The sequence below is a fragment of the Onychomys torridus genome, chromosome 4, assembly GCF_903995425.1.
Source record: "Onychomys torridus chromosome 4, mOncTor1.1, whole genome shotgun sequence".
In the NCBI taxonomy this organism is placed as follows: domain Eukaryota; kingdom Metazoa; phylum Chordata; class Mammalia; order Rodentia; family Cricetidae; genus Onychomys; species Onychomys torridus.
In genome coordinates, this window is record NC_050446.1 from 131011708 (window position 1) to 131033637 (window position 21930).

General features: G+C 48.9%; 2 protein-coding genes across 3 annotated transcripts in view; both read left to right on the top strand.

Moving 5' to 3' along the window:
- Rtf2 (replication termination factor 2) overlaps positions 1 to 15057 on the top strand; it is a 31219-nt gene extending 16162 nt beyond the window's left edge. The window contains exons 6-9 of one of the 2 annotated variants that reach the window (XM_036185997.1): positions 7089 to 7202; positions 10685 to 10739; positions 10842 to 10937; positions 13704 to 15057. In XM_036185997.1, coding sequence (XP_036041890.1) covers positions 7089 to 7202; positions 10685 to 10739; positions 10842 to 10937; positions 13704 to 13882 — 444 coding nt within the window. In that variant the 3' untranslated portion in view covers positions 13883 to 15057. The remainder of the gene's footprint in view (positions 1 to 7088; positions 7203 to 10684; positions 10740 to 10841; positions 10938 to 13703) is intronic. The other variant, XM_036185998.1, reaches the window with a different exon arrangement.
- A 2815-nt stretch (positions 15058 to 17872) lies between these two features.
- LOC118581363 (protein FAM209A-like) lies at positions 17873 to 19630 on the top strand. The gene is made up of 2 exons (XM_036183400.1): positions 17873 to 18153; positions 19269 to 19630. The coding sequence occupies exons 1-2, from the start codon at positions 17905 to 17907 to the stop codon at positions 19530 to 19532; spliced, it is 513 nt and encodes a 170-aa protein (XP_036039293.1). The 5' UTR covers positions 17873 to 17904; the 3' UTR covers positions 19533 to 19630.
- The last annotated feature ends 2300 nt before the right edge of the window (positions 19631 to 21930 follow it).

Genomic DNA, 21930 nt, shown 5'->3' on the forward strand with positions numbered 1-21930 from the left:
AAAGGTAAGCCTGTTGAATGAGCTGATGAATTGTTTCTAGGGATTAAAATCAAGGTGGGTAGTGATGTCTCTTGATGCCAACGTGGTGATTTGTCTAGAACCTCAGTAGGTCCATGAGCAGCTGCAGCAGACAGTGCTGAGGGCGCATTCATAGAGGGCTGCTGCATGCTGTGTTTGTCCTTCTGCGTTTAGAGGGGCAAGCTGTCCAGGCAAGATGTCAGGCTTTGCCTCAAGAGGTCTTGCTGTTTGTGAATCCTGACTCTCGGGTGCCACAGAAGTCATATTCTCATGCGAATGGCCTTGCGTAGGTCTTTCCCTGGGATGTGACTTGGGAGCAGGCACACCAGCTTTGAGCTTCTCTGGGCTCTCAAGTTTCACAGCCTTGAGAGCTCTGTTGTGGACATTTGAAATACCCCATTTTCACGGTAGCTTCTTACCACCTAACATGCTTGGAACTGCCCTGGATGCTGGGTCACACACAGCCTCAGTGACATCTAATTGCCACAAAGCATCAAACCTTAGGGTCTCTTCTGCAAGAATTGATAAAGCATGCAAGGTCTACCTTCATAAGCATGGTTTTCAGTTTGGTTTGGTTTTGGAGACATAGTCTCACCATGTAGCTCTGGCTGTCCTGGAACTCACAGTGTAGACCATGCTGGCCCTGAAATCACAGAGATCTGTACTGGGATTAAGGGCGGGTCACCACACCCAGCTAAAGCTTAGGAATTTTGAACAAGGTACACAATCCACCTTGGTGCACTTCTACTGGCGTGGTAGCCATTGCCAGGAAGGCAGCTGAGGAACTGCTTGGTTCTCCGCTGCCTGCGTTGGCAAGTGTGCCCCCATAAACCTCTTGCTGTAGCCAAGCCCCAGGGACTCCTCTTCCCGCCACTTACAGAATTAAAGGAAGACAGGCCCCGAGATAGCCCAGGGTCGTTCAGTGTGCTCCCTGGCCTGCGTGGTTTTCTGCCTTTTGCAGGTGAGCGAGATCAAGCTGGGTTTTCTTTTCGCCTTCCCCCTTGTCCTCAGCCCAGCAGACACTGGGCCTGACTGCAACACTGCCCAGATGCCCCTGTTTCAGTACCAGCCTGTCCACCGCTTCCATTTAGTATTTTGTTACTCCTTTTGAGAAGTCTATTCATTTGATCAGCAGCATTCAGAGAGTTTCCTCAAGCTTTACTTCCAAAGCCCAACTCTTTTTTTGAGCTGAGGATTGAACCCAGGGCCTTGTGCTTGCTAGGCAAGCACTCTACCACTGAGCTAAATCCCAAACCCAAAATTTGTATTTTTTGGTTTTTCGAGACAGGGTTTCTCTGTATAGCTTTGTGCCTTTCCTGGAACTCACTTTGTATACCAGGCTGGCCTCGAACTCACAGAGATCTGTCTGTCTCTGCCTCCTGAGTGCTGGGATTAAAGGCGTGCACCACCATCGCCCGGCTTTTCAAAGCCCAGCTCTTTATTTCATGTCTCACACTGAGAGCATAGTGCTCATCCTGAAGGCTGAGGATGCACTGCGGACCCAGGCAAGCTGAGTGCTACAAGTGTCCATTCTCCTTCTCCACAGTCTGGGATGGTTGCCAGCCTGGTACTTGATTAGTCCAGACCCGGTGTGACAGAGTTCCCTCGGAGCTACTTTCTAAGCATGGTGACTCAAGTCCCTGTAGCCACAACAGGGCAGGTTCTCTTCTGTCGTCTTTGTTGTCCCTGGGCTCAGGACAGTGTCCACAGCACCCTGAACGTCAGTTTCTGTAGACTGCTAGTCACACGTGTTAGTTGGGCTTTTTGAACCCACAGACTGTTCAGCTGCCCATAGGTGGGTGTCTAGTTCATAGTGTGCTTACACCTAAGCCCTGTGTACTGGTTCAGCCATGTGTCAGCAGAGGTGTGCTGCTGTTGAGGTGTCCCTCAGAACAAGCACAGCTGCCAGCTCATTTTCAATCCTGCCCCAATAAGAACAGAGGCTTTGCCTGTGGCCTCCAGGCTGACTCACCTAAATCAGGGTTAACACCCGCTGGCATGTTAACACCTGTGAAATGTCATCTGCCACTTGCTGTAGAAATAGTCCACCATGGTTTTCTTTGGCTCGAAGCCAGAAACCATGGAACTGTTTTTGAGGGGAAATGATGCCTGCCTGCCATCCGTCACTGTTACTGTGTTTACAGTCACAGGCAGCTGAGAAAGCCCTGCTGCCTTCAGAACTTACACCTGCTTGCCCCGCTGTCCACCGCCCCTCCCCATGCTGTTAGAGACACACTCACCAGGTGCAGTTCTGTTTCTGGAGGGAACCTGGGCGAGTGCTGGCCCAGCCACCTTTCTTCTGACCGACTCGGATGGCTGCGGCTCCTGCTTCTTAGAGTTACCTGGCAAGCTGGCTTGCCTTTGCATCCCTAGGGACTTGTATTCTTGTTGATCCTGACACGTTGGTTTAAAAAAAAAAAAAAAAGCTTCTGTATTTGATCCCTGAGAATTATTCAGGATTGTACACCTGCCAGGAAAAAAGAGGGGCAGGGGAGTAGACATAGACATAAATACAAGGTGCTGACCGAGAGCCGCAGCCCAGAGGGGTGTGTAGTCTCTGGACTCTGCAGCAGTGGCTGGCCGTCTCACTCTGAACATCACACTCTGTACCGGGCAAAGATCATCAACCCCCAAACTCAGAAAGCTGCTAGCTGGGCTGATGTTTTGTAAGATGGGGCAAGTCCTAAAATACTCTTCAAAGCCAGGCATGGTAGCACGAGCTTTAATCCCAGCATTCTGCATGTGGGGGACTGAGGCAGGTGAATCTCTGAATTCCCAGTTAACATACATAGTGAACTCCAGGCCAGCCAAGGCTACATAGACACTGTCCCAAAAACAAAAACAAAACAACAAAATATTCTCTGTAAGACAGGAGACTGATTTTTCTGACACTTGTCTGTATTTAGGTTTACTCCAGATAGATCTAATTTTTCCCATTCATTCATAAACTTGTTTATTACTACGTGTGTGTGTGTGTGTGTGTGTGTGTGTGTGTGTACACGTATGTGTACACACGTGTGCGCATGTGCCCACCTGCCACTGAGCATGAGTGGAGGGCAGAGGATGGTTTGCAAAGGTCAGTTCTTCCCCCTTGTAGGTTCCACGGATTATGCTCAGGCTATGAGGTTTGGCAGCAAGTGTCTACCTGCTGAGCCATCTCACTGGCCTGACATACCTGTTTTTAGGAGAGCAGTGCAAAGGGTTAGGTCACCATACTGCATGCACACCTGGGTAGAGTGCTCATGCATGCATCAGGTGTAGGCTTCCCCCACAGTGCAGCACGGGAGACTTGTCCTCCTGTTTCTAGATTCCTAAGATGGCAGGGTGGGTGGGTGGCGTCTTCACCTCAGGGAGAAGCAACCCTAAGACACAAGTGTGTTATGGAACAGCTGTCACAGCTGCTTTAGAAAGAGGTCTAGGTGAGGTAGCTAGCAGAGTCTCGGTGAACTTCAGGCCTAGCCCCCATCAAGCCTTTGAGGTGGGAGAGCAAGTCCAGTGTGGGGGTCTCGGCTTCCACGTGTTGGGGTTCTGCTTCTATCTAGCAAGACTCTTGAAAGAGCAGGCAGACATGTGCACACGACTTAACGGTGCAGGCTAGCCTGGGCTACAAGTGAGATTTACGATCTGAGCACAGTAGTTCTCTCCTGTCATCCCAGCACTTGGGAGACCGAGGCAGGAGAATTTCCATGAGTTCCAGGCCAGCTTAAATTATGTAGTTCTCGACTAACCTGGCCTAGAGTGAGAGCCTGTCTCAGTGAAAGGAAAGGAGAAAAAGTTGTTAATAACAAAATGTGGATTGGTTTCCATGAGCCGTCTCTGCCTGTGCATCAGTGTGCTCTTCCTCCACCAAAGGTGTCCGTCCCTAGATCTTCCTCCATGAAGAGGAGCTGGTGCTGCCATGGCTGGCTGCTTCCTTGGTTTGTCTTACCTTAGGATGAACCAATCCCCAACATCCCAGGGTCAGGTGTAAGGACACCCCCCAGGCCAGAATTGGTCATGTGGCCTGGAGGAGCCCTCCACATCTTGAGGGACAGTCCTACCTAGTTTAGGCCCAAGCAGTTAATGTCACTGAGTGTTAATGGATCTTTGGGGGTATTTTGGAGGAGAGTGCTTCATTTTGTTTGTTTGGGCCTGAGCTCATGGCGGCCTGTCCCAGTCTCCTTCCTGCTGCAATTGTAGACTTGTTTATTACCCACAAGGTCAGAAGAGACTGTCAGAGCCTCTGGAATTAGAGTTACAGGTGATGAGCCACCATATGGGTGCTGGGGACTAAACCTGAGTCTTTAGCAAGAGCAGTATACATCCTTACCACTAAGCCATTTATTTGTAGCTGGAAATTTCTCCAGTTCTACCCAGCCCCACAGTCCCACAGATGCTTATACAATAATCACTCAGTGGCTTATATTAATTATAAACTATATGGGCTATGGCTTCGGCTTCTGGCTAGCTAACTTTCATCTTAAATTGACTTATTCCTATTAATCTATATGTTGCTGTGTGGCCATGGCACTACCAGTCTGCTGGCATCATGTTGCTCCTTCAGTAGCAGACTGGTGTCTCTCCCAACTCCACTCTTCTCTCTGTATCTCTGCTTGGATTTCCTGCCTGGTTGTAAGCTTTCTTGCCATAGGCTGAAACAGCTTTATTTATTATCCAGTGGGAGCCACACATATTCACAGCATGCAGACAGACATCCCACAGCACTTCCCCTTTTCTGTCTAACAAAAAAGAAAGGTGTTAACTTTAACATAGTAAAATATATATTAAAAAACAGTTATCAAGCAAGAATTACAGTTACAATAGCTAGTCTATTTGTATTTGGCAAAATTAAAGAAAATATTCTATCTTATATTTGTGAGTCTAAAGTTTCATATCTAATTTATCTTTTATCAGAACTAAGGAAAACTATAATTAAAACTATCTAGTCTTCAGCTCCATCATAGACCCAGAAGGATGTAATATTATTTAAGTAAACAAAAAGTGCATTGCAAGCAACTTCCAAAACTCTAGAAATGATGGACACTATTGGCTGCCTGGACAGTCACCCAAAGTTCCTCTGCAATGTTGGGGCATCCATCTTCAGCCTCAGGTCTAGAGTCTCTGGCATAGCTTTCAGTGAAGCAGAACATTTTAAGGACTGTTCCACCCATTCTGGCAAAGTTCATCAGTCGTTTCTCCCCATGTCCTGTAGAATGTCTGGCAGTTTCTTCTGTGAATCAGGAACTTTGGTGTGCTGTGGAAGGGCCCAGGTCACTTGGGGGTGATGTCCCTGTCCCTGTGTGTGTGTGTCCCACCCCGTGGGTGGTTCTGGATGGTAGAAGGAAGCAGCTTCCTCTGCCACCTCTGCTTCAGTTCCTGCCTGCAGGTCCTGCCCTAACTTCCCTCACTGGTGGAGTGCAACCTGAATGTTGTGAGCCGAAATAACCCCTTTGCTCACAAGTTGCTTTTAGACATGTGTGTTTATCATGGCAATGGAAACCCTAAGACATGGCAGTCTTATTCCTTGACTGCAAATTCCATCCTCACAAAATTCAAGTTCAGTCTTTTTTTGACAAGTTTTTGCCAAGCTTTTCAATTGTGAAATACATTGGCAGCATCTCCTCTGGTGTTAAAAACAAAAATAAGAAGCAGGGATGTCAAGGTGCCTCTGGAAAGAAACAGCAGCTGAGATCCCAGCAGGGAGGCGTGATCCTGCTCTAAGGGTCCCGCCTCCTGCACTCTGCAGAGAGGCCCTCAGGAGGGTTATTTACACCAGAGTGCACCTCCAGTCCCTTGGGCCTTCCTTCCCACCTCACTCAGTTCCAGAAAGATCCCTTTCCATCCCTCTCCAAGGAAAAGGCCTCCCTCCCCCATGGAGGGATTGTTTACCAAGTGTCCCCTGGCCCAGGACTTCCCATGCGACCACCTGCCCAGAGGCTCTTCCTCCCCACCTCCCTGCCTGTCATGGTGGCTGAGAATGAAAGTTCTTCACTTCAGTGGGTACCTCTCCTCCCTCAGGTCATTCCTCAGAGCTCTGTGAGTCAAAGCAAATGTCATCAATCAGCAGCAGTTCTCAGGGAAACCCTGTAGAAGGAGCAGACCCTGACCTGAAAGGTGGGGTGCCAGAGACCTTGGTCAGGATGTTTATTAGCTTTTTTAGAGTGTGGCAGTGACATCTCTTCCCAGCTGTGACAGCCAGATTGTCTCCAGACCATATGGTGTCCTTGAGGGTCTCTTTCCTGGGGTTAGACCTCCACCCCTGAGGAGGACTGGGCCGGAGAGGTGGACCCTAAGTCAAGGGGACCTGGAGACCCCAGAGCAAAAACCTCAGTTCACGGAGGAGAGCCTTGCTCTCTCTGTCTCTCTTCCTGCCGTGTGCTGACACTGAGCCTAGGACCTCCTCACAGGAGCCTTGATGGGTTTGCAGGTGGCCCCTCCGAGGAGGTAGCTGGCTTGGTTACAGTCTGTGAATATGAGCATGTGTGCAACAGGTAGAGCTGAGAGTGGACACCAACAAGTGTCTACCCCTGCCTCCAGGACACCATTGAGATGCTAGGACACGCTCAATCTTGTCCTGCCAAAATGTGTCTGGAGTCAACCCTTACACTTAGAATGTTCTGGAAAGACTATCAGAAGTTAGCAGATACTTGTGTTCCCAGCTAGGCCTGTTGCCATGGTGTGCTGTGGGTACACAGCAGCGTGGTAGGGGAAGGGTGAGTGAGCTCACACAGAGTGACCTCCCTCCCCCCCAGCACCACAGTGCAACAACATCGGGTGGTCCCATGCTCAGTCAGGGTCTTCACCCAGGCCGGTCAGTCAGAGGTTACAGGTGTCCAGCACGGACCAGTGTGTACAAAGTCCAGTATGTGAGTCACCCTATCAACTATCTATGTTGGAACCCTCCAGGGTGGGGCAGTCAGGCTATGTTGTTCTGGGCACATGGACCTCTTGGGCCAGAACTGAGAGCGGCTGATCTGAGATACAGGCTGAGATGCAGCAGGAGCAGCAAGGTCTGGGGCCAGCGCTGAGTTAAGAGCAGGCCCTCCATACCTCCCCTCCTGTGCTAACCAACTTTCCTTTTTGCCTTCCAGTGTGGGGCTGCCTTCCAGGAGGATGATGTCATTGTGCTCAATGGCACCAAGGAGGATGTGGAGTTGCTGAAGAAAAGGATGGAGGAAAGGCGGCTGCGGGCCAAGCTGGAGAAGGTAATGAGGGGGCTTCACTTCTGCCCCAGGGCCCATTGCAAGCTATTCTACTGCCTTAGCAGAACTTGGGGGGACTTGGGGGACACATGGCTGAGTTTTGTCAACCCAGGAGGCCTAGCCTCTAGAAAGAGATTCAGGGCTTGGCTACGTTGGCCTTCCTCTGCTCAGGGCATGATGGTGTAGGGGAGATTTTAAAAGGGTACCTGTCAAGTGCTTGCACAGAGTTTGGCATTAGTGAACCCTCAGGAAAGGGAGTTGTTGATTTTAGGAGTACACATGGACTGCGGCTGTGACTCGGTAGTAGAGTCTGGAGCCCTAGGTTCTGTCCCCAGTGAAGAAACAGACATAGGAGGACTCAATACTCCATTTCCATAATTGCAAAGGCAAGAGTAGAAGCCACCAGCATCCCAGCAAATCTGAAGATCCCACGTCCTCAGCAACCTGCAATGAAATGAGGCTTGTGGAGGAGGTGCTGTGTTGTTTTGTTTTGTTTTTTCCGAGACAGGGTTTCTCTGTAGCTTTGGAGCCTGTCCTGGACTAGCTCTGTAGACCAGGCTGGTCTCGAACTCACAGAGATCCACCTGCCTAGGCCTCCCAAGTGCTGGGATTACAGGCATGTGCCACCCCCGCCCGGCACTGAATGTTTTTTAAGTTGGTATGCAAAGCAATGGAATTTGTTGGGGATGTAATTTTTTTTTTTTTTTTTAATAGAAAGGTTAGGCTCAAGGAAAACTTGGGCCTAACCTAACCTTTGTTTTTACTGAAGTGGAAAATCTAGATGTGGCACACCTGTAATCCCATCCTCCTAAGGTAGAGTCAAGAGGGAGAGTTGGAGGCCAGTATGGAGACCCAAGGGCCAGAGTGTGGCTCAGTGGTGAACACCTGCCTCTTTTGCAGAGTCATGGGTTTGATCCCAGCACTGAAACCAAACCAAGGGTAAATGCTGGAGTGTTGGAACTGGATAGTAGCAGTGTAAGGACACGCTGGAGGGGAGTGCTGGCATTAAACTGCCTACAGCTGCCAGTGTCATCCTGGGGGTCAGGCTGCAGTGATGGGAAAGGTCTCCGAGCTTTGCTTGTGCAGTTTAATCACAGAAGAGTGAGCAGAGTCACACCACCTAGGTGTGCAGTACTTCACTGCTGTGAGGCTTGGAAGGCTGACGGTCGCACATGGGACAGAGACTCTCAGGAGAAGCCAAATCCATTCTCATTTCTCTTTATCATCTTTGAAAATGGTGTGTGTAATGTTCCCTAACACAAGGAATTGTGGGCAACTCTGAAAGTAGATGCCACAGAAATGCTCTGTGCAACTGTTTACAAGATGGTAACAGCATTACTGAGAAATACTGAGGGTCACTGGGTCATTTAAGCTATGTATGAAGGTTAAAAAAATCAAACATTTGTATGTGTGTATATGTTAATTCTAAATTACTAAATTTTAAATTTAGTAAATTACTTTTTTCTTCTTTCTTGTCTTGTATATTTCCCTTCTGTTTATCTGTAAACTGTCACCTAGACTTTCCTCATTTCATACATATAACTTAATTAACATGTAAATATTATTTTTTAAAAAAATTACTTTTTCTAAATTACTCTGCACTTACCATCATCAGAGCATAGCAAAGCCTGGAGTGTCTTTGAAAGAGACAGCAACTGTCATCTTTGCTGTCCTTGGTCGGTGTTGTGTACTGAAAGCAGCAGCCAGAGAGCTGATGGGGCCCTGGCTCTTCTCCCTGAGTGACTGTCCCATCGTAGGCTTCCTGCCAAGTCCTGCAAGCCCAGTGGGACTAGATCCCCTCTGCCACCTCCTCAGCAGAGGCCCTGAACACCTTAGCTACTGCTACCAAGATACAAAATATTTCCCAAATATCCTTACCTGCACACAGGGCTTAGCGCCTCTGCATGCCTCCAGCTTTGAAGCAAGAGCACAATGTCAGGTGTCCTCCTCTGTTGCTCCCTGTTCTGTTACCGTTAGACAAGCCAGAAGACCACCATTTCGCCTTGGCTTGCTGACTAGCCAATTTCCAGGCTCCCAGTCTCTGCCTACCAGTGCTGGTACAGCCGTGTGCAGCCATGCCCGGCTTTCTGCAACTGGTACTTCTGCACTGGGACATCTTAGTCCTGACAGCAGCCTTCACAGATTTGCACGTGTGCATTTCATGTGTGTGTTTCAGTTTCTTGTGTGTGTTTTCAGATGCTTTAAGTCCCATTGTGTGTATATCACACATTCAAGGCCACCACCAAGAAAGGTCTTCTACTCAGTGTTTATAAGAGACGAAGGCCTTCCAAACAAACCATTATTTCCAAAATCATTATTTTGTTTTACTTTTTAGAGACAGGGTCTCATGAAGCCCAGGCTGGCCTCAAACTTGCTGGTCTAGTCTTTGCCCCCCTGTGATGAAACATGGGGTGTTCTGCTGGCTTAGCTGTATCTCTTTGGTGCCCCTTTTTGGATTTTTATGGAAATGATATTTTACAGAAAGTTGTGAACAGTCCTTCTGATCATTTGTGCAATTGAATAGAATTTCAGAATGGTCAGCCTTTTGGGGACTGACCAATAACTATCATACTAACCAAGCATCTAAAACTCTAACGAGAATTATCTAAAGTTTAAATCAGCAAACATTCCTCAGTGTGAGCCCCCAAGCCTTATAGCTAAACAAACATCACAGCTTGACAGCTTTGAAACTGACTTCCCAGAGTGAATGAGATTCTGTATATGTTTGCGCATGTAGAGTTTATGTTACTACTTACCTGCTCTTTTGTGTACAATGATCACTGGAAATATTGACCTTTTGTGTGTGGTATGTGCTGTTGGGAATCAAACTTCAAACTCAAGACCTCATGAACACCAGGTGAGTGCTCTGTCACTGAGCAACATCTCCAACCTCTGACATTGACTCACCATTGAAGTATATTGTCTGCATTTAAAACTTTTGAGAATATGAAGCTAAATTGAACAGCAACTCTATATGGACTCAGCCCTTTGTGGGGCAGAGCTGCTTGCCTGCAGACAGGTCATCCTCAGAGAGGTGTCCGGCCACCAGAGAGGACCCTGGGCCCTAGGCAGGCCCACTGCCACTGTGTCCTCAGAGCATGCCCTCTGTGTTAGTTACTCTTCTGTCTCTGTCCTAAAACACCATGACCCAGGCAACGTACAGAAGGAAGGGTTTATTGTGGCGCACAGTTCCAGAGGGAGAGTCCATCATGGCTGGGAGGCTTGGCAAGCAAGCTGCAGGCATGTCGGCAGAGCAGGAAACTGAGAACTCACACCCCATCCACACTTGGAAGCAGGGTGAAGTGGAAGTGGGGTGAGGCTGTACACCCCCAAAGCCCACCTACTCGTGACTCTCCACTCACTGAAGGTTCCAGAAACTTGCAGACAGCACCACCTACTAGGGACCAGGTGCTCAGTAACTGAGCCCCTGGGGGACGTTCTCATTGAGACCGCCACCGCCTTCAGTGGCTTCTTTCTTCTTACAGAAAACAAAGAAACCGAAGGCGGCTGAGTGTGCTTCAAAGGCGGGTGTCACAGACGGTAAGATGCCAAGAGACTGGGGTGCAGGCTGTGCCCCGAGTCACCAGGGCCTTGTTCTGCTTTGGCTCAAGGTTTGTTTTGCTGACTCTGTGTCTTTTACAGACTCTGCAGGGCCATCAAAAGTGAAGGCTGCCAAGTCGGAAGAAGCAGACCCCGATCCCAGAGAGAAGAAAAGCACCTTGGTTTCCAAGGGCACAGGTGGGGCTTACTGAGGCAGCAGAGAACTGAGAAAGTTGGGAAGCCAGAGCAAAGGGATGAGAAAACTTACACATTTCCCAATAACTCATAGGTGGCCCCTGTGTCCTTTGAATTAAAATATAGCCTCACACTCCAGCCTGGAGCCCCGTTGGCCCAAAAGATTCTGGACACAAATCCCGATTCTTTCTTACTGCTGAGCAAGCTTATGGTGCCACAGCAGATAGCCACATAGAGACACACTGTGTGGAGGGCTTGGGCACCCAGAGCCTTCCTGCACTCCCCTCATTTCCGTGTTCCCATCATAGAAATGTCCTTTCTCTGTACCTGCCCTTTGGCCAAGTAGGAAAGCTGCTCTTGAAATTCTATGTCTTTACCTCAAAGAAAATAGCATTCATGACAGGCCAGCGGCGAGGCAGGGTCAGCCATGGTGCCAGCCTGGGTCATGTGGTGAGTTCCAGGCTAGCCTCTGTGTCAGAAAGGAAAGAGCAAGGGCAGGAGGGCCAGCTTAGCAGGTAAGAGCCAGTACCCGAGTTCTGTTCCCAGCATCCGTTTGACAGCTAACAACCGCTTGTGACTCTATCTCCAGACCTGACACCTTCTTCTGGCCTCCACAGGCACATATACATACATGGCATACATTCACACAAACACACACATAAAGAGAAAAAACAAAACCAAAAAGGAAAATAAATATTTATGCCATGTATGGTGGCACAGGCCTGCCACTCCAGCTGCTCAGAAGCTGAGGCAGAAAGATTAAAAGTTTGAGGCCAGCCTGGGCAACTTACTAAAATCCTATCTCAAAATAAAACTAGAAAGGGAGCCAGGGCTATAGCTTAGTGGCAGAGAACCTGTTTAGCATGTATGAGGTCCTGGATTCATTGCCCAGCACTGCAAAGAAAAACTAAGGTCACTGCTGTGGGATGTTCTGTATGTCAAATGTGTTGCTCCGATTGGTTAAAATAAAGTGCTGATTGGCCAGTAGCCAGGCAGGAAGGCTAGGGTAGGCGGGACAAGGAAGAGGCGAAGGCTGGCACATGAAGGCTGAGGGGAAAGATACTGCCAGCCATGGCCATGACAAGATGTAAGGTACTGGTAAGCCACGAGCCACGTGGCAAAGTATAGATTTATAGGAATGGGTTAATTTAAGATAGAAGAAGTAGATAACAAGAAGCCTGCCATGGCCATACAGTTTTGTAAACAATATAAGTAAGTCTCTGTATGCTTTCTTGGTTGGGTCTGAGCGACTGTGGGACTGGCAGGTAAGAGAGGTTTGTCCTGACTGTGGGCCAGGCAGGAAAAATCTAACTACAAATAGCGCCCAATGTGGGGCTCGAACCCACGACCCTGAGATTAAGAGTCTCATGCTCTACTGACTGAGCTAGCCGAGTTCTTCTTTTACAAGAAGGAAAACCCAGGTTTGTCAGGTAAGAGAAAGTGTGGTGTTATGTCCCCCATAAACAGTGGCCAGCAGCCCCCAACCCTGGCCTTCCATCAGGACAGGCCACTGAGACGTCTGGACGCTCTTTGTCCTTGTACAGTGCCAGCCTGAGAGGACCAGTCCCTCACCTGAGTGCTAAGAAGCTGGGGCAGCTTGGTGCCAGCACACATTGTTCAGCAAGACCTTAGTGGTTAGGGCTCTGTCTAGCTTTTTATTGTTTTATTTTATTATTTATTTTTGGTTTTTTCAAGACAGGGTTTCTCTGTGTAGCTTTGTGCCTTTCCTGGATCTCGCTCTGTAGACCAGGCTGGCCTCGAACTCACAGAGATCCGCCTGCCTCTGCCTCCCAAGTGCTGGGATTAAAGGAGTACGCCACCACTGCCACTGCCCGGCTCTGACTAGCTTTTAGGAGACACCTTTGAGAGTCTGTGGTAGCATGTGCCTGCTTGGGAGGCAGAAGCATGAGAATCACCCCCAAGTTCAAGGCCAGACTGATCTACATAGAGAGTTCTGGGTCAGTCAGGGCTATAGCGAGGCTCTGTCTCAAATAATTAATTTAATTTAGTCTGTTGTGGGCAGGGAGTGTAGCTCAGTTGGCAGAACACTTGCAGAGTATGCACAAACCCCTGGTTCTCTCACCAGCACTATATAAAATGGTATGGCATGGGTTGGGGATTTAGCTCAGTGGTAGAGCGCTTGCCTAGCAAGCGCAAGGTCCTGGGTTCAGTCCTCAGCTCAGAAAAAAAGAGCATCTTTTGCCAGGTGGTGGTAGTGCATGCCTTTAATCTCAGCACTCGGGAGGCAGAGCCAGGTGGATCTCTGTGAGTTCGAGGCCAGCCTGGTCTACAAAGCAAGTTCCAGGAAAGTCGCAAAGCTACACAGAGAAACTCTGTCTCAAAACAAAACAAAACAAAACAAAAAAAAACAAAATGGTATGGCAGCACATTCCCATAGTCCCAGCCCTCAGGAGATGGAGGCCAAAGGACCAGAATTCAAGGCCAGTCTTGGCTTCATAGTGAGGTCAAAGATGGTCTGGGCTGCAGGAGGCCCTGCCCCTGTACTTCAGCTTTCTTTCCAAATAGTAGCAAAATGCTGGGAGATTGGGGAAATGGCATGAATGACTTGGTTCCTTTAAAAACTCAACATTTGTCTGGGCATGGTGGCGCCCACCTTTAATCCCACCACCCGGAGGCAGACAGGTGCATCTCCAAGTTCAAGGCCAGCCAGGGCTACACAGAGAAACCCTGTCTTGGGAAACAAACAAAACTTGGACATTTGGAGTAGTCTTTACTCCCAGCCTTACAGATTTTGTCTTTGTTTTCTAGCAGCTAACGGGAATGCATCTGGGAAAGCTGGAAAGCCCCCATGTGGGGCCCTGAAGAGGTCCATTGCAGACAGTGAAGAGTCTGAAACCTACAAGTCCATCTTCACAAGCCACAGCTCTGCCAAGCGCTCCAAGGAGGAGTCTGCCCACTGGGTCACCCACACGTCCTACTGCTTCTAAAGCAGGGCCACGCATGGCCCCTCCCCACAGGGCTCCTCCCCTGTGGCCTTCTAGGCCACTTGCCTGATGTGGCACTGTGCTATAAAGCTGTCCTCTCCACTCTTGGACCTGCGTGGTCACTTGCTGTGAGGTGTGTGGGTCCCGGGAAGGGTGAGGTGGCTTCAGCATGACTGGCCGCCTTCTCCCAAAGGCTGTACCTCTTGCTTAGCCTGGTAGCCTGGTGACTCTCCTGCTTACATTTAGGTAACAAAAGGATTCCGGGTTCCTCACTGCACAGTTGGCTCATTTTCTAAAGTTGTAATGGGTAAGGGAATCATTGACCCTGAGTTCAGCTTAGGGACAGAGTTCCAGCTGTCAGACCTTGCCCTGGGGTTCTTTCCCGCTACAAGGACACCATAGAGGAATCAGACACCTGAGTGACACAGAATAAAGCCCTTTTCTCTCATCTCTTCTTTCTTCTCGCTCTTCCTCTTACAGCTTGGTAAGAAAATGGCAGCCATCAAGGTGACAGGGACAGACAGGAGTGACACCGTTTCCATCTTCACAGTTATAATTGGAACCTCTGTAAGACTGCTCATGGGAGCAGGGTAAGAGCTGTCTCCATGGGCCAGTTCTTAAACCCTGCCGTTGGGTTGGCCAGATGGCTCGCTCAGCACACACACTTGCAGACCAGAGTCTGGATCCCCAGAACCTTAAGCCAGGTGAGCACTGTGGCCTGTGGTTCCGACCCTTGTAAGGCAGAGATGGGATTCCCAGGCAAGGTGCTCACGAGCTCAGGGTTCTCGGGAGAACCTGTCTCAGTAACTAGAATGGAGTACAACTGAGAAAGATGCCCAGTGTCAACTTTGAGTCTCCACACATGCCTATGAGCGTGCAAACATTGATAAACACTAAAGCCCCTGCTTCTACCCCAGGCTGAGGCAGGCAGATCACTCAGATGTCAAAGCTGGCCTAGGTTACACAGCAAGACCTTGCCTTAGGAAACAACCCTCAGGTTTTCTGCTTGCATGGGATGGAGCTAGGCCCCAAGCACACTGGAAGTTTGTTCCTGGGCAGTGTGTTACAGGGAGTGTGGATGTGGGCAGACAGGGTGAGCTGTGAAATGAGCATTGTCCAGGAGACCTGGGGGTCTGATCTTTGTACTTAGAAGCCAAAATAAAGATCGTAGAAATATCTGGGAGTGTTTTATTTTTTGTTTTTGAGACAGGGCCTCACCTTAGGCATGGCTAGCCCCAACTCAAGATCCCAAGTGCTGGAATTACAGCATATATATGAGTTTTTCAATGAAAATTAACCAGGCTGAGGATGTGGCTCCTGGGGTTGAGTGCCTGCTTGCCACGCACAAAGCCCTGCTGCTGTCTGTCCTCAGCCCTGCATAATATCTAGATGTGGCAGGCACCTGTTGCCCCAGCATTGGGAGGTGGAGGCAGCTGGATGACAAGTGCAAAACTATCCTGGGCTACCTAGCAAGTTTTAGGCAATCCTGAGAATACATGAGGCTGAGTCTTAAAAAAAAAAAAGAACTTTTATTGTGTACTTTTCCAAAACAAAGCTGAATTAGCTGTTTTTTAGAGTTTTTGTTTTTTTGTTTTTTTCTGTTAAATTCTCATAATGGGGGACTAGAGAGATGGCTCAGAGGTTAAGAGAAGAGCACTGGCCTGCAGCTCTTCCGGAGGTCCTGAGTTCAATTCCCAGCAACCACATGGTGGCTCACAACCTGTAATGAGATCTGGCGCCCTCTTCTGGCCTGCAAGCACACATGCAGGCAGAATGCTGTATATGTAATAAATCTTTTTTAAAAAAAATTATAACAGTTACTTTATTTAGCTAGTTTTTTTGTCAAGAGGACTTTATTGGAGGCGAGAGGAAGCAAACAGTAAAACTCAAGGCTGCTCTGGTCTTTTATTGTATCTTTACAGAGAAAACAGTCCTCTTAAGCTGTATTTTAATAATTACAACCTTTAAATTGTGTTATGACTTTTTTTTAACCACTTTCACATTTCTCAGTCTTGAAACTTCAGTATCTTCTGTCCTCCAGCCTCAGAAATTTCCACAGAATTCTGGGCTCTGTGACTCCTTCCTTGCCATGCCCCTGAAGTGAACCCCGATAACGGGACAGTGTTTGTTCTGAGAGCCCTCTCCAGCCTGTATGGTTAGGAAAGGCATGGCCTCCCCTGAGGGCAGATGACCAGCTTTTGAGCTTTCCCGGGTGTCTGTGAGAAGCCCTGTTGCATCAGGCTGAAGCCAGTCCCTCTCTGGGGCCCTGGAGCTGAGCTCCACCCTCGGCTCCACCCACCACCTTGGCGGGAATGTTCTTTCTGAGCTTGGCACACTGTTGGGAGAGGCCATCATCTATTTCTAATTTCATTTATTTGATTCAGACATTGTGGTGAACAGCAAATGTGTCCCCTGGAGCTGGGTCCAGTAAGAAACAAGGTTACCAGCCACAGGTTGCTGGTTGATGGGGTCTATGGCCTGTACCAAAGGAAAGAAGCCGGCCTTCCCCTGGTCCTGTTCAGTGCATGCACTGAAGGGAAAGGGACTCTGTGGTTCCTACCCTCTGGTACACATGAATGTTTCCGATAGCGGAAATCAGCTGTGCCAGGCATGGTGGGCTGTGCTGTGTGGAGCCATCCGTGCAAATCAAGCCTATCTTCCCATCTGGTGTCACCAAACAGCTACCAAATGCCAGAGCTGACATCAGAAGCAGGCCCTGCAGAGTGGATACCACCCCTGCAAGACCTGCACTGGGAATTTTCAAGATCTTGCTCAGGGCCTGCCAAGGATGAACCTCCAAACAGGCTGTGCCGAACCCCGGCCCTCAGCCATAACCACCAGGGCCACTTGCTTCTGGAGGCTTTGTAGCTCTGAGGATAGAAAGCTTCATGTAATGTGAAGCCTAATTCCTAAAGCAGCAGCAAAGCTCGCATTTCTCCAAGCCTGAACCAGGGTTTGGTAGGAGCCCCACAGAAGCAAAAGCTGTGCCCTGGGGGAGTGTCCCTGTGGCTCACTTAGCCACCAGCCCCTTGACAGATCAGTCTGTGGAACCTGTCACTGTCAGAGGGCAACACAGTTGGGGGCAGTATGAGGATGTCAGTAGAAAGTCACCCACCCCTCAATGGGTCTGAACAAGATCCCTCCTTGTGACCAGGAGGGACAAGTGTGGGCCTTATGCTGCATGAGTTAGCATGTCTTGTTTCTTGTCACCTCTACCAACTGTGTGTGTGTGTGTGTGTGTGTGTGTGTGTGTGTGTGTGTGTGTGTGTGTTCTGAGAACCAGCTCTGGCTCACAGGCATGTTTGTTTATCATACTTTCATGCTCCTCAATCCTCACATGCTGTCCACTTGTATCATCTTTCACTGGCCCAGAATTCTACAAGTACTTAGGCTGAGTAGCCAAGCAAGCCCAAGCTTGGCCTGTCTCTGCCTCCCCAGCCCTGCAATTGTGAGAGCACACCACCATACCCGGCTTTTTTATACGTGTTCTGGGCACTAGAAGTGGGCCCTTATGTTTGCATAGTGAACACTACCTACTGAGCCATCTCCCCAGCCCCTTGGGTGACAGTCCCCATAATGCTGATGAGTCACAGTTTTTTGTACAGGCCAAAGGAAAGATCCATGACCCTTAACCAGCAACCTGTGGCTGGTAACCTTGTTTCTTACTGGACCCAGCTCCAGGGGGCACATGAGCTGTTCACCACAATGTCTGAATCAAATAAATGAAATCAGAAATAGATGATGGCCTCTCCCAACAGTGTGCCAAGCTCAGAAAGAACATTCTGGCAAGGAGACAGCTGGCTCCTCTCTTGTCTTCTGGAAGCGTCTCCTCCCTGGAAGTCCAGCTAGGCAGGCTACTTGCCATGAACCTCAGTCTTCTCAAACTAAAGGCATCACAATGGCTGGGGCTGTCAGCTCAGGGCCCTCTGTGACATCACCAGGACCCAACACTAGGTCCCCAGTCTCTCTGGCACGGCGGCAGACAGACCCACCATGAGCAGTTTCTCGCCCCACCTCTGCTCACCATGCGGACGCTGAGATGGTTCCTGTTCCTGCCTCTGTGCATCTCTTGCGCCTGCGCCTTCATGTTTTCTTCGCTGAGGGAGAAAACCAAAGAAAGCCCAGGGAAGGTGCCTTGTGGAGGACATTTCCGGATTAGACAGAATCTTCCAGAGCACACCCAAAGCTGGCTTGGGAGTAAATGGCTCTGGCTATTTTTCGTCATTGTGATATATGTGGTGCTGAAGTTTCGAGGAGACAGTGAGAAGAATAAGGTAAGGGGTGTCGTCGTCACACCACAGCCACTGGGTCTCAGAAATGCAGGTTCTGTTCCAGAGGCAGGAAGGACTACTAACTAGTGTCTGACCAGAAAACCCTATCCCGCTCCTGGGGAGAGCTGGGTGAACTTCCTTCCCCGGGGACAACAGTAGTCTCCACATCCATAGCAGATGGGACAGTTAGAGACGGCTACTAAACAGCTCACAGTTTGTCTGGGAAGTAACTTTATTTGTTTTTCCAAACTGAGAGTAGATGCAAGACCTCATGGTGTGTTTCATGTCGGACCTGCTCACAGAGCCAGGCTCACACACACCCTGCGTGTTTTATTTTCATTGCTTTTGACTCATCACAAATTTCTGAACCAAAGGAAATTTTATTTCAAGTAAAGGAACTTCAGGGCCTGTCCTAGGATAAAGAGTAGTGACCAATGTCTCCACAGTGTCTCGGCAGCTCTTCAGGGAGCAGAGGATCAGAGGTTCAGTCCTAGACAAACCCGACATTTCAAGACACTGGCCAGGGGCTGGGAGATGGCTCAGTCTCCAAAGTGCTCGATGTGCAACTTTGAGAACCCAAGTTCAATCCACAGAACCCATCTAAGAGGCACAGTGGCACACCCCGTAACCCTAGAGCTGGGGGCAGGGCAGGGACAGAAGGACCCTGTTAAACGGTCTAGCAGAGTTCTGGAGTTCCAGATTCAGTGAGAGACCTTGTCTCAGAAAATAAAGTGAAGTAGTGGAGGAAGAAACCCAGTACCACCCTCCACACACGTGTACCCATGCACATGACATTCTGGCTAGAGCAGAGGCTACCTCTAAAGGATCCGCTGGAAATCATTTTCAGCTCTGCAGCCCATATACGCTCAGTGGCAGCTACTTCATCTCTGCCATTTGAGCCTGAGAACAAGCCCAGCTAGTAGACACATAACTGAGCTTGACTATGTGCCAATAAAACTTTATTTACAAAAACAAGTCGCAGGCCAATTTGAACACAGTTTGCCAACATCCAGACTAGGATTATCATTGTGTTACCTCTTAGGTGAGCCTAGCTTTGGGAACCATGTCGGAACTAGTGATTCCACTGGAGTGATTCACTCTAATATCTTTCTTGACAGGAGCAGAGTCCTGCTGGCCTTCGTGGCTGTCAATTTCGCTCTCCACCAAAGAAAATTCAAAACGTTTCCCCCAGCAAAGACTTCACTTTCAATACTTTAACCCAGCTCGAGATGGAACTGGTGAAATTTGTGTCCAAGGTGCGGAATCTTAAAGTCTCCATGGCAACTGGCAGTAACCCCAGGCTGCAGATCCCAGATATACCCATGGACCCGCATAATAATGTCACGATATATGAGATATGGGGAGAGGAGGAGTCTGAGTGAATGGGCTTATATCAAAGTATGAGAGAAGAGAAGTCGAGTGTTGACAGACAGTATCCGAACTAATAAAGACTATTCTGAAGAAAGAGTCCCCACGTGAGATCTTCTCCCTCACCCTTTTGTTTTTAACTGGAGTTTAAGAGTCAAGTCCCTGTAGCCCTGGGAGCCATTACTGCTGTCCATTTCCGTTATTCACAGATGTGCACAAGGCCACTCCTGAACACAGACCACTGGGCCTGGGGTCTGCCAGGCTCTGGAGTCTGGAGGCAGGTGCAGACATCATTTTCCTGGACACAGTTGATTTCTATAGACTATCTGCAAATATCCAATTCAAAATGATTAATTTCATTACACAATCTAACTTTGGGCTTAAAATGACAGTGATTAGGCAAGAGAGACAATTCTAGAATCACTTGCTTCTCTCACAACCAGGAAAATCTTTTTATTCATTCCATCCCACAGCCCTGAGGTGTTGCAAACTTGTTTCTTCTTCTAGCAAACTAGCAATTACGCATGCTGTAGTTGGATTTGTAGAGAAACAGCTGGCTGTAACAGCCTGTGTCTGCAGTCCTGGCACTGGGGTGCGGCCCAGCACTTTGCACAAGGATCCCAAGTTAGTTTGAGGTTGGCTGTGTGGACTTAGGGATGGGAGGAGATGCCTTCTGTGACTTTGGGTTGAAGAAATAGATGAACTAAAGAAGGGGTCTCAAATTAGTCTTTTAAAAATGTATTTCTATGTACATGTATGTACCTGCTTGTCTGTATGTATACCACAAGCATACAGGTGTCCTCAGGGGGCAGAAGAGGGTGCCGGATCCCCGAAACTGGACTTGCAGGTGCCTGGGAGCCTCCCTGTGAATGTTAACTGAGCTTGCTTTAGCCTACAGGATGGGAAAAACGGGAGGCGCTGATGACATGAGGTATGAGTTATTTTCACAGCACACACTGAAGAATCCAGCCAGGCAAAGGAATAATGGTAATATTGGGATGGCTAAGGGTGGCTTCCATGTTCCCTTACAGGTAGATTTTTGATGTTCTCCAGCCAGTCACCACACCTTAGCTGCCAAGATACACAAGCTCATTGGCCAAACCTGGCCCACTGTCTGGTTTTCTGTGGCTTTGCAAGCTACTCATTGTTTTTATATTTTTAAGTGGTTGAAAAAAATCAAAGCAAATAATCCCTTATGACATGAAATGTCATTGTCTAAGTTTTCCCCAGAGCCCAGCCACAATGGTTAACTTAAATGCCATTGGTGGCTGCTTCGAAGCCACCAGGGCAGGCAGAATAACAGGATGGAATGTTTCTCAGAGTTGAGTGAGCCGACCATGGAGAAAGCTCGCTCTCCTCTGTGCTCCATTGATGATGGTGACACACTTCATCAACAGGCTTCCCGCGGTGGTCCTTTGGAAGGAAACTGAAATATTGAGAGACATGTCAAGTGGCAGGTGGGGGACAGCCTCTAGGATCCAAAAGGGGTCCCCAATTAACAGAAAGAAAACAAGGGCTCTTACCATTCAACAAGGATGCATTCACCACAGTCAGGACCTGGAAGAAGGAACGGAGCCTTGAGTGACATGCTGAGGCTGGTACCTGCTGCAGACTTGGGGGACTTTTAACAGGGAACCTCTGGCCTGGGGGTAGCCCCGCCCCCAGAGGGGACTGTGTCATTTGAAGCCATGAGGTTTCTGGTAGTTTTCTTACACAGCAATAGAAAAGAAGTCGATGGTGTTGGTGCATGAAACAGGGCTGCTTCTGATACGTCCCATTCAACTCTACCTTCTCCTATGGGGCCAAAGAATTAAAGAGTTGAGGATCACCATAGAAACTGCTTTGTGTGTGTGTGTGTGTGTGTGTGTGTGTGTGTGTGTGTGTGTGTCTTATTTTGTTTTTCGAGACAAGTTTCTCTGTGTAGTTTTGGTGCATGTCCTGGATCTTGCTCTGTAGATCAGGCTGGCCTCGAACTCACAGAGATCCACCTGGTTCTGCTGGGATTAAAGGCATGTGCCACCACCGCCCAGCTTGACAATGTCTTCTACTACTTAGGCTGAAAGTTAAAGGCTGTTGCTACCAGGTGAAGAGGCAGGCTGGACAAATTGCCAAGGTCATGGTTAAGGGGTCTGTGTCCTGTGCCCTCTGCCCTTTTTGCTTTCCAGCATGGACAGCTAGCACAAAGCCTCTCCTGGATGCCTATGCCAGGCTCTGGATCATTCCAGCTTGCACTATGAACCACCAGTTCTGCTAGCTGCGGCACCCCTGAGAGTTACAGAAGAGAGAACAGGCTGAGCACCCAGGCCCCTGTGTGGTGTGGCCTCGATGTGTGGAGGGACACTGTGGTCGCTCCCAGGTGCTGGATATTACAGACAGGTGCCACAGAGGGCTGTGGATGTACATTCTCATGCC

Coding starts and splice junctions, on each gene's coding strand:
- LOC118581363 (XM_036183400.1), top strand. CDS start 17,905: ATGCGGACGCTGAGATGGTTCCTGTTCCTGCCTCTGTGCATCTCTTGC. Junction 18,154..19,268: donor GAGACAGTGAGAAGAATAAG/GTAAGGGGTGTC, acceptor CTTTCTTGACAG/GAGCAGAGTCCTGCTGGCCT.